Below are 18576 nucleotides of genomic sequence, written 5' to 3'. Positions count from 1 at the left end.
AAGTCAAGTGTGTGACCGCCCTGTGGTTCCCTGCTTCGACCACAAAGACATATTGGCTGTTATGTTTTGATAGATCTTTGACAGCCATCTACTTTAAACACGTGTCATCAACATAACTGAAATTTGACTGCATGTTCTCAGCTGTCTTTTTTTTATATCGTAATTTGTTATTAAGGATATGAATTTATGGCCGAACATAACTTTATATAGACCTTTCCTTGCTTTACCCAGGCTTGAGGCGCTGAGGCCGTCGAATAAATGTGCTTTCTTTCTCTGGCTGCGTAATTTGGATGCCAATGCAAACAAGGGTTTGAGCCTTGATAATGACCTCAGAGAAAAGCCTCCAGGCTGTGCTGCCAAGTCCTAAAGTGGAGTCCTCGGAACTTCCCGGGATCCTTCCGATAGATTGGGGAGAGGGAGCATTTAAAATTTAGGAAAGAATATTTATCTCGCGGAACTTTCACACAAAAAACGAACACGCAAACAAACAATCAATCACCATTTAGTCTTAGTAATGATATCCTCCATACATTTTGTGCCCATAATTGAATAAAGATGTATGCCAGCCAACAAATTAGCGTTTCCAAACAGGGTTCCTGGGACAGAATGTTAAATAGAAGCCCATGGTGAACCGTGCGTCAATTTGGCGTGTGTGCGACCCTCATATAGACTGTGTCCATTGTACTTGGGGATGTCTCGTGTCTGGACTGACCACATGTGCGCGCCGAAGGCCACCTTGGTGAGGACGCAGGGCCGTTTTTACTGCAGAGCTGTAACACAAAGAATTACAGGAGGGAACGTGGATAAAATGATCCCTGAATGAAAGCGCGTTCATTCAAAACAAACAAAGGCCTGATAGAATGGGTAGTCTATAATACAGATAGATATAGCAATAACTCGACATATTGGACGGCTAAAACCAAATGAACCGTTAATGATTAACGCAACTGTGCTTATTTTGAAGCTTGCATTGACAAAAACGCCACAAGGCACTACGCAGGCTGGGCCTTGTACCATGACTCAGTTATTGCTGCATGTTGTTGCTGAATGACTTCATCACTTAGCCTTCTTCGTATGATAACTGAAAAATCGTTGACTACTGTGCATTGTTTGTCATGGATCCCTTTACATTTTACCTGGGCAGCACAAATATTCAAATTTACTGCAAACAACCACATTTAAATTGTAAACTAGATTAATGGTGCAGGTATACGGCTTAAAGCCACAAATACAAATTCATTTTTGAATAAGTGCAACCTTTTCAATCAAAATATAGAAGGAGGATATTTCATTTTAAACGGGAAAGACCAACAGGAGCATATTCAATTTCTAATTTTGCATTTAATATTAGCCTGTTATTAGTAGTAGCTAATAATAAGCGGTATCAACCTGTTTCATAACTGTTATTTCAAAATGATTTGCATTATTATGCTATTCTTTTTAACATTTTTAGTCAAACACACAGCACGAGATTAAATCCCTTTAATTGTTCTTTAGTTGATTGAATGTCGACTTTAAATCACACAAAATTCCCTCAAAATGAAGACCTTTATATTCCTGTTATAGTTAATTGAAATAAAGCACCTCGCCCATAAACCAAACACAACGTAGCGAAAAAAAAAAAAAAAAAAAAAAAAAAGTGTAGCCCATCAGGGAGATTTTGTAAAGTAGAACAATCCCAAACCATCAGTACAGGCCTACGACACAAAACCTATAGTTCTGAATATTCCTGTATTAATCTGAACAGCCATTGTAAGTGTTTACAATTCATACATATCTGTAGAATTTAGGACAATACGTTTTGAAATTAATTTTGTCTTGTGTTGTGTTTACTGTGTTGATCTTTATATTTGCGATATCAAATTATGTATTTTTTATCATTTAGATAATGTATTGGCTGAAAACCAAACATCCATGTCACGCAGGATGGCAGCTTCTTTTTGAATGATTTAAGAAATGTCTCGGCAACATACCAGTACAACTAGGACCAACTAGGCCACCACTCAGTGTTGGATTTGGAAACTCTGGTAACAAATCCAATGAAAGCCCCACCGGCTCAATTCCCTTAGCATAGAATAGACGGAGAGCCACTGGTCGTAAACACAAACCAGCAGACCAGACACACACACACACACACACACACACACACACACACACACACACACACACACACGCGCGCGCGCACACACACACACACGCATACGCCTATCCCGTCCCCTCTTTTCAGGCATCAACATCATTTTCACACATATTTGCTAAAAACACCTCCAAAAGATCCGTAAATATATATCATCAACATTCCTCTTATATTTCCAAGCTGGGATACAAAGACACGCACCACCAAAGAGAAGCGGGTACAGACTAGTTTCTGGGAGTACATGGTGGAGAAAACAAAATGATAGTAAAAGTTAATGTCCTCCAATAGCTTTCATTGGGACAGGAATTCTCACCCCTCTTCCGTTCTTTTCAAGAGCTCAGACGGTCCCTTCAAAGCATGAATAGTCCGATAGGCTGGATGGCTAGACAGAAACTTTCAACTTGACCTTGGCCTCCAGCAGCGTCTACCTCCTATGTAAAACACGCACGCACGGCCAAGTCGAGAGCGGTTTTCTGTCTTTGCATATTGTAAACATGTCGGAAGCCGGGTGTCCGGAATAGCCCCCTAAAGAAATGTCAAATTTCCCTAATTGTTTCTGTGAATTGGTTCAGTGATATCTAAATAAGACCTGTCTCTCTTTTGCAGAACTATTGCTATGCTTTAATTAAATTACTTTAAGTTGGTACTCGCTTACTTACTTCAGGGAAGTGGATTTATACTTTTCTGTAGCACTTCTGCTTTCCGTAGGATACTGCGTAAAATACGCATGGACGGGTATGGCATACCACATAGTTTATCTTTGCATCAGTGTGCGACACGAGTGTGTTTAAATCCATGTATCCTATCGTCTGGATTGCTGAAGTACAACATACTTTAACATTATGTATGTATTAATAGAATCTCGTATTGTAAATGATCGTGTAATGATAATCAGTTCTGGTTACGACGAAGACAAAGACTTGTCCGTTTTTATGCGTATAAGGCCATAGGCTGTGCATATTCGTCACATGTGCATGTCTGGGTCATTGTTGCTTTTTTAAGTTGACATCTTTTTAATTTACTCGTATTTGATCTTCACGTATAAAAGTAAAAACATGTTCAGGTCAATATTTCCCGATTCAAGCATTTTTAATTTATAATAGCCTATAATATTCATAAAGAAGGTATGTGGCTTTTACTTTTACAAAATACAACATCTGCCCGAGTTATATCAGAAATGACAATAGCTGAATCCCTTCATAGGTACGGTCACCTTACTTCGCCGCATTTTTCTCCATTTAATTATCTGGTGATGTTTACCGTCCTCTTTGCATAGCCTGGTCACGTGACAACATCTGGACCAATAACAACGCAACCTCTGCGCTCTTGTGCGCGTCAGAGTGGCTTTACTCTCTGAGAACCAGTATCTCCTTTTTTCAGTCTCTGAGCTTTTTAAAAAAGAGCCAGAAGCTTCAATGTTGGATGCCGTGCTATGACAACGTCACTGCTCCTCCGTCCGCGCTGGGTCGACCCGTCCGTGATGTTCCTCTACGACAACGGCGGCGGTTCCGATGAAGTGAGCAAGAACATGGAGGGTTTTGCTGGTGGCAACTTTGCTGCGAACCAGTGCAGGAATCTGATGGCGCACCCCGCGTCCCTGGCACCCAGTACGGCTTACTCGTCAAGCGACTTGCCCACCTCCGGTATTGGCGAGCCAGTGAAACAATGTAGCCCCTGCTCTGCTGCTCAGAATTCATCCAGCGCGTCCCTGCCATATGGGTACTTCGGCTATCCATGCAGAATGTCGCATCACAGCAGCATAAAGTCGTGCGGAGCTCAGCCTCCCTCCGCATATGGAGAGAAATACATGGACACGTCCGCCTCGGGCGACGATTTCACCTCTCGGGCAAAGGAATTTGCTTTTTATCCAACTTACCCTTCGGGCCCATACCAACCTGTTCCCAGTTACCTGGACGTTCCTGTGGTGCCAACTATCAGTGCGCCGTCAGAGTCCAGGCACGAGTCCCACTCTCTGCTGCCTATGGAGAGCTACCAACCGTGGACTCTCGCCCCCAACGGCTGGAACAGCCAGGTTTACTGCGCCAAGGAGCAGCCTCAGCCTGGACACATATGGAAATCCTCCATACCAGGTAGGCTACATCCCTCACAATACAGCCTTTACAGGACACAGCTGTTTGACATCATAGTGTGTTATCCAAGTTCCCAACAAACAGGGTACACATTGTAAAGGGTTAGATGGGTGTATAGAATGTCAGTTAGTGTTAACCTTCATAGGAAACACCACATTTAAATGATAGTTTGTTTATCACAAATATGTCATTGTATTATAGCAAACAGTAGTTTCATGATTAGTTAACAAGTGGAATAGACGAAACCTATAAATGCGCTAATCTGAGTCTCATTTCTGGTCAAATATGTTTCAATAATAATTATATTTGGCGTCTGCCATTTTCAAATTGTAGCCAAGCTTCCTACCTTTGTTTTTAGGGATTTCACACTTCTCCGTAGCAAGTCTTAAAATATTTAATTTTATAAAGCAGAAGGAACAGGTTTTTATTTATTGGAAGAGAAGTATAATTTTGAGTGACTGTAAGGCTGAACCAGATGTTGTGAAGCAGGTTATGACAGCTTATTTTGTCTCTTCTTTTTCTCAGACGCAGTGTCTCACGCCGGAGGAGACTCTGGCTCTTATCGTCGTGGGAGAAAGAAGCGTGTGCCATACACCAAGGTGCAACTGAAGGAACTCGAGCGCGAGTACGCCGCCAATAAATTTATCACGAAGGACAAAAGGAGGAGGATATCTGCCCAGACCAACCTGTCTGAGAGACAGGTCACGATATGGTTTCAAAACAGACGCGTAAAGGAGAAGAAAATTGTCAACAAATTGAAAACAATCAGCTAGTTTTTTTTTATTATTACGGACAAAATCTGTGGAAAATAAACTACTACTACTACACACACATATACACACACGCGCGCGTTTGGACACATGGATTTGGACAACGTACTCCTTCCTGACTGAACATGACTCATATGTATGTAGGCAAATGATTTCCCGGAGCTTTTGGAACAAACTTTCCGGGGCCTGTAAACGCCGGACCCTCCATTTCCTGCCACTTGTTGTAAAATATTGTTTAGGCACTCAAGTGGGAGAAAATGTATAGCTGCAGAATGTGTTACTTCTTTTTTCATTTTATTTTGGCATGCTCACTCTCAAAGCGGGTAGACTTTCCACAGCTCGGAGAGCTGTGCGCCACCGAGCTACACCTTTATCTCCAAGTTTAACGAGAGTGATAAATGGAAGATTCACAGGAAGTGACGGTGTTATATATTTGGACCTTGAGAATGTTAAATATTAATCAATCCTGGCTTCCTTTTTAAAACCTACTCACATGCTTAGCTTGTATGAAGTTTAGTCTTATCTTATGAATCCGTGCTCTCTCATTCATATCCAATCCATGGTGCAATTCTTATTATAATGCTTAGATAATCGCCCGGGATATGTGTTCATATCAATCATAGCCTTTATAATGTGTGCGTATTCATGTGGTTGTATATAAGTATAAAAGTAAATTCCGGCATGATATCCAGCTTGTGTGTGAGTCTAATGTGTTGGTGTTAAAGTCCGTCCTAATAAAAATGGACATGGTTGAATTTGATCCAAGTTATGTTGAAAAAAAAGAAAAAACATTTTATGGTTTGAGATTATATAATAATAGCATATATATTTTTTTTTACACCTTTCCGCGTTATGTTTTGGAAGAAATTACTCTCCATTTTGCGTTGTACCTCTACCTATAAAATAGTCTGAATGCCCAGTCGCTCGCTGCATGTGATACACTAGGTTTCAGTGGTTAACCTGTCCTTGTTGTGGCTTTCTCCAGAAATACAAATTCTATTTAGAAATTCAAATATTTGAACTGTGCAGTAAATCCCTTTTTGGCTTCAGGGGAAAGAGGATGCAAGTCAACAGAGGCTGGTCTGAGCTGAAATATGGCCTGACATTGCCATCTAGCGACGACTGTGTGGCATACTGCAGAGACGTGTCTGGTGAAACATCACATTTAATGCTGAGAGGCCTTCTGCATCATAATAATAATAATAATAATAGTAATAATAATATTGTAACAATAATGATAATAATAACAACACATTTTACAATGTGCCTGCAAGATCACCTTAATATTGTATCCATGACTTTGGCCAAGACAAGACCCTTAATGAACAAGTGAAACGGGTAAAAAACAAAAAACAAAACAAAACAAAAAAACTCATTTTATTTATTTTATTTTTTTATAATGACAATGAAACACTGCAAAAATATTCCCCTTATCACACTGTGACTTTATACTTGAAACGATTGCTTAGATAGTAAACCTATTGCGAGAACATTTCCTCCTTAAAGACGCTGATCGGGTTCATTTATAAAACCAAAGTACAGAAAAATAAATCAATATTCTAATCGAAAAAAAATAGACATATGGAAAGATCTGTATATACAAATTAATTTGTATTTTTGGAAAGTATTGAGCGGCCGGGTATGGGTATTTGTAGTGTATGACTAAAACGTAGGTTTTCAGCATCGTTATTTGTTTCTCTATCGCCTACTTTAAATGCATGGAGAAACAAAAATGATTAATCCCAAATACTAACCGTTTATCTTTTCCGTGATAGTTTCTGTGGCTTCCCTAAAAAAAATGTTGTTTTAAATATTTTTACAAAAAATAAGCATAACAAGCAGAGCAAAACATAAAGTGTCGGAATTAACACTGCTATTTAAAAACAGTGTATATAATGTCAGCGTCTCTTGGTCCATTTTCCGGTGCATGTGTAACAATGTTTTGTATGGAAATGGATCGTATTTTGAAAAACAACATCGCAATGGCTACTTTATTACTTTCACGTAGACTTGAGTTTTATTGAAAACGATTTTGTCTGAAATTTGTGCCTGGAAGTTCTGCTTTAAAAAAAAAAAAAAAAGAAGTTACTCGCATCGTGTCGACAATCACATGGCAGCAGTTTACCTTTTTGTTTGTAATATATTTTCTTATCGCGTGACTAAGGGCGGTTGTAACGCAGCTCCAACCAAAGACCTATCCAGCATGTTTGACTTGGCTGCATTAACGAATATGATTCAGGCTTACTGGCAATCAAATGTCAGGCATGAAACCAGACCCGTCCTTACTCACAGGTTCAATTTGGCTTTCCCACCTGGAAGGATGATTGATGTGACTGTTTATTTTGTTAAGTGTGCCAGCTTTATGCATGATAAATAACAGTTACTTGCATACTGTAATCTAGCAATAATTTAATCTAAAAGGGGATGGTTTCTCACAAAAGATAGTAGGTTATTAAATATTTTAAAATGCTTGATTTCTATCAATCGTTATTGTAAACCTGGGTTCGTATTCGTATAGTAGTAGCAGCAGCAGCAGCCTAGTAGTGATAATTATATTCTTAGATACAGTATTATAGTCGAGCAAATTGTTATTATATTACCTTCAATAATGCAACTAATAAAAACAATAATAGTAGTAGTGGTATGCATGTTATTGTATTATTTGTAGTTAGGCTATATTAATCACATAATAAAAAAATAAAAAATCCTGTTAGATAGGCTTTTATGCAGTTAGTCCACAATAAATTATTGTCTATCTTAACTTAATTCATTTATTGTTCTTGTACATCAATCCTAACTTAATGGGCGTTTTTTTTTATTTTTAACGTTTTTAATTGAGCATGTTCAGGTCATGAATGTGCTGGTCATCGCTCATGGTCTCACCTGTTTGTTAAAAGCCAAAGAAAAACATTCGGTGTCTCAAACAAACTTTCGCTCGGACTTATTTCAGCTCCGTCAGCTAAAGCCCGCATTGTGGCGTGTGTCTAAATAGAAAGTAGTCTGATATCTCGTGCTCGTGACACGCACATGCCCAGCTGGCCGATTCAGACAAACGCCGGAGAAACGTGAGAATAGGACGTCGGCGAGCACGGAATGCAGCGTTGCTATGCACCCACGTTTTCTGACGTGGGCACGGCGAGGCGTGCACGTGTTAGAGCTCAAAGATGGGGAGAAAAAAAGTATGATGTCTGACTGCTCGGTTCGTCGTCGAGTCCCAAAAAAAAACGCGGAAGGGCCGAAGCTGGAAAGCGGATGTTTACGGTGATGACGTTTTCGTACCGGCAGTTCATTGGTTGTAAGAGAGCAGAGCAGCTTTCTATTGGATCAGCGAGAACCAAAACAAGCTTGAAAGTCCCGCCTACACCCCGACAAATAAGACATCCCCAAGCTCCCGGCACAACCCTCTGCCTATCCCTGTCTCCTCGAATGAACCATCTTTGATTGGACGGCCCTGGAAATGTGGAAGGAAAACACCCGAGGCTGGACTGCATGCTGTATTCAAAAATAGAATTTTGCTGCCACACTAAGGAAAAAGAGTGAATTACAGTTTTTAGGCTTTAAAACTAGTTCAATTAACATATTAAATTGTTAGAGCTGGAGTTTTATGCTTCATTCACGTTTACTTTAGTCACATATGACAGTGAAGTAAAAAGGAAATGATTGTGTGTTTAGTTGCGCTTTCAAACGACAGATACATTATTTTAAAGCCTGTGCCAACAATTTCGAGTTACACCAACAGACAAGGGTCACTTTCAAAGCAATACCCGGAAGAGGTCATGATTTTTCTTCTTCACCTTTTTGTTTTTGATTCAACAAAAGCTATTAAATAGCATTCGTCTCCTTGGAGACAAAGGCCTATGCTGTATTAATTCCAGCAGAAACTGTGAATTATTGATTAAAAAAAAAAAACGGACCCGTGCGTATGACTAATGTCCACATAAAAACAGTCCAGTAGTCTCTCGCCTACCTGTCAGACGTGCAGAGCACCGACAGGGCCAGCACCAGGCATTGCTCTTTACGTTGACCTTCGCTGTCTCTGCGTCATGGAGGCAAGGCCTGCAACCTTCAGTCACCCACCAGTATCGCTCTGGATAAACTTGAAAGCACGGTTTTGAAAGGTAATCTCGTAATACACCACAAAGACCCCAACAGACATAAACTGATCCAGGGACCGTGACAGCGGTCAAATAGAAGCACTTGACCGAGATTATGCGAAAGCCTCCTCAAAGTCGCAGTCGGCGCCTTATTTGTCCACAGACGGGGTTATCCTGCCCTGGTAGCACATCTCATCCTATTTGGCTTGAGATATTAATGCCAAATAATTTACTGTGTTCATTCATGAAGGGTTTATAAAAAAAAAGAAATATATATGCAGCGAGCATGCGTTGGAGATTACAATGGTAGCAGTTTGTTTGCGGCTTCTGTACAAAGATTGATTAAACACGAAGTATTTTATACTTTAAGTTAAAGACTCAACATCAATTTATACAGATATAAGAAGGCAGATTTTTGCTTTTGTTAAATAGGTTAATTTACTTGACCTATAAAACTTAATCCTAAAGATTGGACTCCCTATATCGAAAAGTATTTACTCAAAACGACATGGAGAAATATGAAAATATTTGTTTTGGGATTTGCTGCAGCTGTTTTGTCTAATGTGAAGAGAGAAGTGATATGCAACAAATAAGGACAAATGGAAATAGTTTAGCCTTTGTTCTTATTTTTTTCCAAGTTAAAAAACAACCAAAGAAATAAAGTAATGAATGGACTAAAATCCACAGATTATTATTTTTTTTTTTAAAGTAGATATTATTTTATAATAATTTGGTGGCTATACGAACCATTAATATCTGTCAATTGAACTACAATATATTAAGCTGTGCGTTGCTCATTATCAATTGGTCTTGGATCCCAAAATACAAGGGGAAAAAAACAAATATGGAACAATATAGGGTGTTCATATGTAAAATATAAGAGGTAGAAACTGACATTAAGATGGACTCTTCTTTGGATTTTGGTCGTTGGATCGAAAAAACCCTATCTGGGTTGTGTCCGAATATATGTTGATCTAAATACACAGTTGACACAGATTGCAATATGCGTCAATGGCCGCGTTTTTCTAGTTTTGTCACATCAATTTAAAATGTCTTATCAAACTAAATCGAGATGGTTTGACTGAAACACTTCTCAGATGTTAACATCTACGAATGTGTATTTTTTTTTTAATCGTGTTGTGGGAGATCACATCTGTATTGGAAGTCAGCCAGAAATCTAAAGCGGCTACTTTTTTTTTTTTTTTTTTTTTTTTTTTTATCAACTAATGTATCCTAGGGAGAAACATACGATTTAATCCCTGCAGCCTCAATCCGACTCTTACATTATTCATTAGAAATGTCAGTCTTTTTGAGCATTTACACAATTAGAAAGTTTTGAAAGTTTTCTGTCTTAATGTATTTTTGTTGTTGTTCCACAATTCCTCGAGCCGTCAATAGCAAACGGGCAATTAATTGGACTTTTCTGACGGAGGGGACCATTTTTTTACATATAGTGAGCTCTTTTTTTTTCAGATTAAACTGAATCCCTATCACTGCACTTGCCTTGTGACTTAGTTTTGCCTGTCACTTTTTCATTCTTTCTGTTTTCTTTTTGTAAATGTTCATATATTCCCCCCCACAGAAGCCCACTTCATGTCCTTTTGTCCATGCAGGCCTGCTCCTCCTGACTCCTTGTCTCCCAGGATACCCACTTCAGGCTAATCCAGCATTGTGATTCTTCCCTGGTTTTAGCCAGAGGTGCTCCCATTGACCGTGGAGTTGGCAGTTTCGCTGCATGGCCCCTGTGTGGTCCGCCTGGGCCCCTCTGTCGTCGCCATCGCTGTCGGCCTACCCTTCTGTCACCTGTGGATAAATCAACAGATGTTCGCGGAATCAGGTTCCCATTTACTCATTATATTATTGCTCGTTTATGTATATACAACTAAGCACAGGCTCTGATTGTTTCATGTTTCAGTCTGATGGTTTTATAATCCCGCCGCATTTTAGCCAGCGATATGGTAACGACTGAACCCAGACCATGTAGCTACAATTCAAGTTCAAAAACACTTTATATATTTAATATGGCTCTAATATTTATTTTATTGATCATATATTTATACATATGAGCTTTTTCAAGTAAACACGCTCATTTGTAGTTTTATGGATATTGTGGCTGACACAATACATATTTAGTAATTAGATCAGTCTAATCTAAGGTATGTCACTGGCCTGTGAACACATTACAAAACTCCATGTTTGGTAAAGTTATATTTTGGTATCTTTTAATGAACATATTACAATATGCTCACTAAAGGCCACATTTCGTCCTTGTATTGTATAGTTGGATTGCATGTTGGGCTCCTGCTCTGCAAACTGTTAAATATACTGTTTACATTTTAAATTAAGAATATAGTCAATAGTTCCTTTGACTTGCAGGTGTGGTGGCTCATTTTTCAGCCACAAAATGAAAACAAAACCAGCCTGTAGTAAAGCTCTAGCCTTTTTGTTGAGCTCCAAGACTTAAACTACAGGAGGTGTCTTCTCCAAACACTCAATGCTCCTATTTAGCCTCCTTTACAGCCCATAGGCCAAACCTGACATGGCATTAAACTGTACTTTTAGATCCTCCCCACACTTGATTGTTTACTTGTTGTCTGACTAGGTTTTATTGCACAAGGGATTGGGCTATGTCGTCTTATCTTCCTGACAAATCCTCCACGCTTATCAGTCCAAGTCACGGGGAATTCTTTAGTATTAAGATACTAGCCCTGAAGTCTTACAAGTGTTTAATTCAAAGTGTGTGTGTGTGTGTGTGTGTGTGTGTGTGTGTGTGTGTGTGTGTGTGTGTGTGTGTGTGTGTGTGTGTGTGTGTGTGTGTGTGTGTGTGTGTGTTTGCGTTTGCGTGTCCATAAAGGTAGACATAGCATGGGAGAGAAAAGGGTCCCCGAATAAATACACTGTTTTGTCTCTCGGTTTCAAATCTACTAAATAGTATCTTATGATTGTTTATTAGCAAAAAGTCCAGTAGACTGTCACTGAAGTCATTTTTGTGTTTTATACTATTTCTCCCCCAATTATTTTCAAAAACACGTGAACGTTAACTCCATGTTGTTTTTGCGTGCAACGCGTCAGATCCTATCAAAGTAGGAGGTCTTGAAGAGCACAAGCCTCCCAAGTCACATAAGTGTGTTGTTAGTATTTTAGCTGTTTAGATATAAACTAAACCCCACAGCAGACCTTATACTAAAGGCCTACATCTCTAAAGATTGACCGACACTATTAGCGGAGAAGTTCACTTGACTTTTCTTTCGCTTACAGTTAAAGGCTCACATTATCTACCAATCTTGTAACCTAAAGCCTTCGTAAATGCAAAGGCCATTAAATAAACTCCATCCGGGGCACAAGGGGCCCTTTGCTCTCTGTGAAGGACCTTCTCCCTCCCCCGAACTTGAAGTCGATCGTACAGACAAAGCTTTGGCTTTGAGAGCTTTTACGCAGCGCCAGACTGCAATTTTGTTGACCGAAAACAGCTTAATAAGGATGACCGCACGATCCGCAGAACGACTTCCTCTAATAAATAACACATTTGACATAAAATAGGCTCTCAGATTTTTTTGGTCCTAATTTTTAAGATAATTATTTTTTATATATTATCCAAGTTTCCACTCATCTCTACATCAGTGTTTGGAGATAAGCCTATTTATTGTAGGCAGAAAAATCTTACCTTGTGTACAAACACATGTTTCTATGTTGTTGAAATTCCTCAGCTGCTGACTTTGAGTCCGTGTAGGTGGCGACTTCCTATCACGCTTGGCCAGTTTTGTGGTGTCTGTCTGGCTTGGGGAAAAAAAGCGCAGCAGAATACTATAGCAGCTATAAAAATGCAGGTCTGTGCCTAACTGGCTTTGGTTTTCCTGGGCATCCTGTCCTCAATTACAGCTTAAAAGCTTCAGCACAAGTCGTAGAATTTGTCTGGATTGACTGAGAGGCGGAGCGTGTGGTCGCAGAGACACTGGAGTTGTGTGTCCCTGCAATTTATCCAAATAAAATGGCCTATATAAGCAGGATGGCTCATATCATAGACTGCATGGTTTTTGCTGTTTTAATACACTCACAGGGCGTTACTTGGTACTTGTGCAGTAGTATTAGTGCTTGTGATATTTCAAGGTTGTGCCATCAGGGACCCCTTTTGAATCTCTATATGTACATCGGGCTGTGGGGCCAGACCAGCCCCGGCGGTCTTAATCCGAGCTCAGGTCTCTCATTCACAGCACATTAGAGTCAGGTTGCAGCCTCTCCAAAACAAGCTCATGGTGGCCTCCGGCCAGAGCCGGGAAAATGTGCATCGTGGCATGTTTACAAAATCAAATAGCAGAAATACATTTCAGAAGATTCTGCACATTGTGTTACTACGTTCATTTATTCTCGTTTTTATTGTGAAAAAACAGATGCACCAATATTTGTATTTTCCTTTAAGACAATTTATAACCTCAAGGTATTTGGAATATTCACATTCAGGATTAAAATGGACTCGTTAAAGGAAATGTTGCTAATATACCTTGAGCTATCACTGTAAAATACGACTGCAGGTATTTTAAAATTGTGCAAAACATCCCCTATTTATAAACAATACTTCCCCCTTTGATTTTGTGTGTTGGTGGGATTTACGCATATGTACGTATACATTCATTTTAGGAATCAATACAAAAAATAGGGAATTGATGAAACATATTATTAGATTTCTGGAAGCTGTTTCTTTTCGAAACCATACACATTGGAATACATATTTGTCTCAAAACATTGTTAAATTGCCATGCGTACACGTGGAGCAGGCGTGAATGTTGCAACTTTTGGAGCAGCTAGTGGATTCTTAAAATGGTAATTTGGGACCAAATAGAGCAGCGGAATGAGTACTCTTAAAAAAAATAGAACCATTTTGTTTTTCAACCACAAACTTATAAAATCAGCCTATTGAAGTAGACTGTTTAATGATTGTAGAAGTTATGCGTATTTTCCTTAATAAGCCTGTGGTCTTTCCTCAGAAATATCTGTCAGTTAGTTCTGTTAATGTGAGTAAAAACAACATATTACAATATTTTGAATCTCTCAATAAATCTCAGATCACAATTTATGATGTGCTGCATGTATCATGCAAGGCTTTTATAGACAGCCAAAATGTAATTCTCTGATTAAAATAACGTTGCAGACACGTTCACTGGGCTCCTCTCCAGTGTTTATTTTGACAAAATTTCAGGTTGGACTTAAAGTTGTACTAGCCCAAGGCTGTAGCCAGTTGAAACATTAGCCGCTACTTTGAACATGACCCTGATAACCAAATGCCCACTGAGCCTAATGCTGTTGTAAAACCTCTAAATGATTACAGATATTTCTAAAAGCAGACTCCAGAGATAAACTGGTTATTTCCCTCCTCCGATTCAGGTATGTGATATTTGTAAACTGTAATGCTGGTTTAGTTAATATTATTCTCAGGTAGAGTTCGGACAACTTAGTTTACATCCTTATATTTTTCGAGCTTTTTATTTATAATTTAAGACCAAAGAATATTTGTAAAGCTTAAAATACGCACAAAGGTTTTTCCAGAAAAGGCTTAAAAATTGAGGAAGCGCACAAAGGGGAATTCCGGATACTTCGTGGCATAATTTAGTCTGAAACTTTGATGAAAAAAGTAATTTTCTTTTTTTTAAGCCAGCATTCCATCTCCTGAATTCGATGCATGTTAAGGAATTCATTTTTAAGCCAACATGGCGATAAACCACCAATGTCAAGCTTTAGGACACATAGCAGCATGTCTCTTACACTCCTACACACTCTTTCTCTTTCCTACACACACCCACAGCCAGGCAGAGATACACGCGCGCGCGCGCGCACACGTACGCACACACACACACACACACACACACACACACACACACACACACACACACACACACACACACACACACACACACAGAGCCTGAAAATCTGTCAATTTCTGCCGCGTGGTCACGTGACCTCCTCCTTCGTGGAGTGGATGGAGATGGCTCTCCACGTCAGCTTACGTCTCCAAATTTCTGCTTAGCGAACCTGCTTCAAAGAGGCAAGAGCCACGGCGCTTCAGAGCCATGTTCAGGGCGGTTATAGAGCAATCAAAGCCCAACATAGAGTTATAGAGGAGGGTGAACTACGATGATGGATTTTGACGAAAGGGTCCCCGTCGGATCGAACATGTATTTGCCCAGTTGCACTTATTATGTCTCGGCGGGGGCTGATTTCTCCGGTCTTCCTTCGTTTTTATCCCAGACCCCGTCCTCTCGCCCCATGACATACTCCTACTCTTCTAACCTGCCGCAAGTCCAACCCGTTAGAGAGGTGACGTTCAGGGACTATGCGGCCATTGACGCGTCCGGTAAATGGCCGCACCGGGGGAACTTGCCCCAGTGCTACCCTAGCGCGGAGGACATGGTGCACCGGGACTGTCTGTCGGCGCAAACCGCTGTCGTAGGGGATATGTTTGGTAAAAACAGCCCCGCAGCCGCCGCTGCCGCGTACCATCACCACCACCACCACCACCATACAAGTGCTGGCTCTGCTGCCACCAATTTCTACGGGAACGTGGGGAGAAATGGCGTGCTGCCACAAGCTTTCGACCAGTTTTACGAGACGGCTTACGGGAACGCGTCGGAGAGCTCCTCCACAAATGGCTTCTCGGGGGACAAAACGGCGACCAAGCCGCCCAGCTCTGTACCGGAGGACGCACCATCGTGCCGGGACGCCGAAGCGAAGGAGCAGCGGGATGAAACAAGCAGTCCCGAGTTATCTTCCGGCAACAATGAGGAGAAATCCAGCAGCAGCAGTAAGTATTAAAGTCAGCGCCTTGGTTATGAGAGAAAGTTTGCAATCTTGCGCGCTGCTGTTAAAAATTTTATATGCTGTTTTATAAGCATATAAGGTTTATAGAGGGCCTGTAGACCCCCCCCACCCCCAACAAAACTTTGTTATAAACTGCAGGATCACGTGTTTGGAATTGAAATTGGCCGTGAAAAATATCAGGCTGGAGAATTTTCTCTAACACTTCTTGACATTTCCAAAAAGCACCTCGGTTATTAATGTGAGTGGCTGTACAACCATGCCTTAATTCCATTTATTATGAACGTGCTTGTTTCATGGTTTCTTAGCGTTAAAAGAAGCCTTGCATGTAATGAGGGTGGTGCCTCTGCTTTAAGGTTTAGCACACATGAGCTCTTATGTTAAAGCTATCATGGAGTTTGTGCTCCCACTTGTATATTTCCCCTTTATGTGTTTTATAAAACCAATATTTTCATATAGCCTGTGTGCCGCACGTTCTCATTTACCTGTAGTTGCTTATATTTTAAAAGGATTTTGTTGTTTTCATTTGCCAGAAAAGATTAAAGCCCAGGTGTATTGTCTAGTGAGCCAGCAGCAAATGGTATGGTAATCTTTCTCGTGTAATATAATATCATTATATATGACACTTGAAATGTGAAATAGGAAATATGTTATTAATGCTTTATGTAGAGGAAATCCGCCCATGCGTAATCTGGGCAACATCCAGGGTGTATAAATCTTTTTTGTAACATAGTCATGGCTAATTTGAAATGTTTACATTTTTTTTTTTTGACCGGTGTACTTGTTCTTTTTGTGCTCACCAGGTGGACAGAGGACCCGAAAGAAAAGGTGCCCTTACTCCAAATATCAGATCAGAGAACTTGAAAGAGAATTCTTTTTCAGTGTGTACATAAATAAGGAGAAACGGCTGCAACTGTCTCGGATGCTCAACCTAACCGACCGACAAGTAAAGATTTGGTTTCAGAACCGTCGCATGAAGGAGAAGAAACTGAACAGAGACAGATTACAGTATTATACGTCTAATCCTCTGCTTTAGGGCTCTCAACAACACCGTCACTGCTCAAACAGTCCTCTGCTGTGGGACTGGCTATACGTTTACAGACTGGCTGGCTCTCCGGCTGTGACTCTCCCAGTGTACATTGTGTACCACGATGGTCGCGACTGCTCAGTGGTTAATTTCAAGTTCGAGGACACCAGTGGTCCCGTGATCTGAAACACCTGAAGAGCGAGCTTGAATTAGGGCAGTCTGTGGACTTTGAGTTTGCTCCTCTGTCTCTGGTTTGGGAAAATGTAGAAACAGATTTTTGTCCTCGCCAAGACTGTGTGAATGCGAAGGTCCATGTTAATATTGTGACATAAAGACGCCTTGTTTATTTTCCTTTCACGCGGGCAAAAAAAAATGATCAGTCCCCAATGACTGATCTAATGTATTTTGTAATTAATTTTTTTTTTTTTACTTTTTTCTGTTTTCAAAATCAGAAAAGTGGTTGATTCGGACTAATGACCGATGCGTAACTTCAGTGGGCTAAACGAATTAATAGTTTTGGTGTGACCAAATAATGAGTCTGAACGGATGAGATTAACTGTTGCTGTTTTGTGTGCTTATTTATTTTTTAGCCACTCGTTTACGATCTCCTTTAATGCCGGCAATCCAAAACATCGTCCATTATTACAGGCAGGGGAATGGGACTTCATCCGTCTGGTATGATCTCAAAACGAGCTTTCCTGCAGCCTGCGGAATGAGGGCTGAGTATTTATATTTTGCGTATCTCTCAATACCCAAACCCATTTTGTCCTTTTGATTTTTGGAGATTATCAGTCGAGTATTGATAATGCAGGCCATACCAGAGAGATAAGCTTGTCCACTGGATCCGTGTGGAGTTGCACTGAGGTACACGCCCAACATATTCGCACAGGTAACCTATATATGCAGCGGGCCTCTTCGGTCTCATATTGATAACACATTTTTCTTTTTTACAATTCGTGATCTTTGGGTTCCTGCAGTCTAGAAAAAAAAAAGCTACATTTTCAAGTGTGCTGTCAGGGCAAGGCTGGTCAGGGTCATTGCATTGAATCAATTGCTTGGTATGCCCAAACTATTGTGTATTATACTATATTTCCAAATAAAAACAAAATGAAATGATTACTGAAAAACAACGTGTGCGTTGTCATTGTTTTTTGTTCCCCACGTCTTTGCATTTAAAAGATTGTAGAGTTGTACCACATATTGTTGAAGGAAAATACGTGTAATTGAAACCTTTTTACACAGGCAAGATCAACAAACACATTAAAGCCGCACTTGGAGCAGAATTGGTACAATTACGTGCCTTAGTGGAAAAATTGAAAACAGTTTAATTGCAGGTTAGGTGCAGTTTAATTTGAAGACTCGGATGTAGATTATAAACAGTCCAAACTAAAAGAAACACACAAAGAGCCTACATTATACTGATTTTAAAAAAAAACAAAAAAAAAACATTTAATATGAAAATATAAAGTGTCAATGCTTGATCAATAATGTTGTTAGATCGTGTCAAATGTTGAATTGGGGAGCTTGGATAGATCTAATCTAAATTGGTATAAACTAAATATATACTTTGTCATGTATGTGCTCTGGAAATACGTTTTTACTGCTGTGTTTTCCAAAAATGTTGTACCATATCTCAGTATTTTGAGCTGTA

The 18576-nt window shown here is 40.0% G+C and overlaps 2 protein-coding genes across 2 annotated transcripts; both read left to right on the top strand.

Annotated features, from left to right (window-relative positions):
• The first annotated feature begins 3569 nt into the window (after positions 1–3569).
• Positions 3570–5000, top strand: hoxa13a (homeobox A13a). Its single transcript, XM_069700329.1, has 2 exons — positions 3570–4227; positions 4753–5000. Exons 1-2 carry the CDS (start codon positions 3570–3572, stop codon positions 4998–5000), a joined length of 906 nt encoding a protein of 301 aa, XP_069556430.1.
• A 10217-nt stretch (positions 5001–15217) lies between these two features.
• hoxa11a (homeobox A11a) lies at positions 15218–17952 on the top strand. Its single transcript, XM_069700316.1, has 2 exons — positions 15218–15884; positions 16702–17952. Exons 1-2 carry the CDS (start codon positions 15218–15220, stop codon positions 16932–16934), a joined length of 900 nt encoding a protein of 299 aa, XP_069556417.1. The 3' UTR covers positions 16935–17952.
• Positions 17953–18576: the final 624 nt, after the last annotated feature.

The sequence above is a fragment of the Brachyistius frenatus genome, unplaced genomic scaffold (assembly GCF_029030835.1).
Source record: "Brachyistius frenatus isolate BFR_SWC_R1_liver_20210118 unplaced genomic scaffold, ASM2903083v1 Contig_2, whole genome shotgun sequence".
In the NCBI taxonomy this organism is placed as follows: Eukaryota; Metazoa; Chordata; class Actinopteri; family Embiotocidae; genus Brachyistius; species Brachyistius frenatus.
Note: the sequence above shows the minus strand (reverse complement) of the source record. Positions and strands in the feature narration are given on the sequence as shown.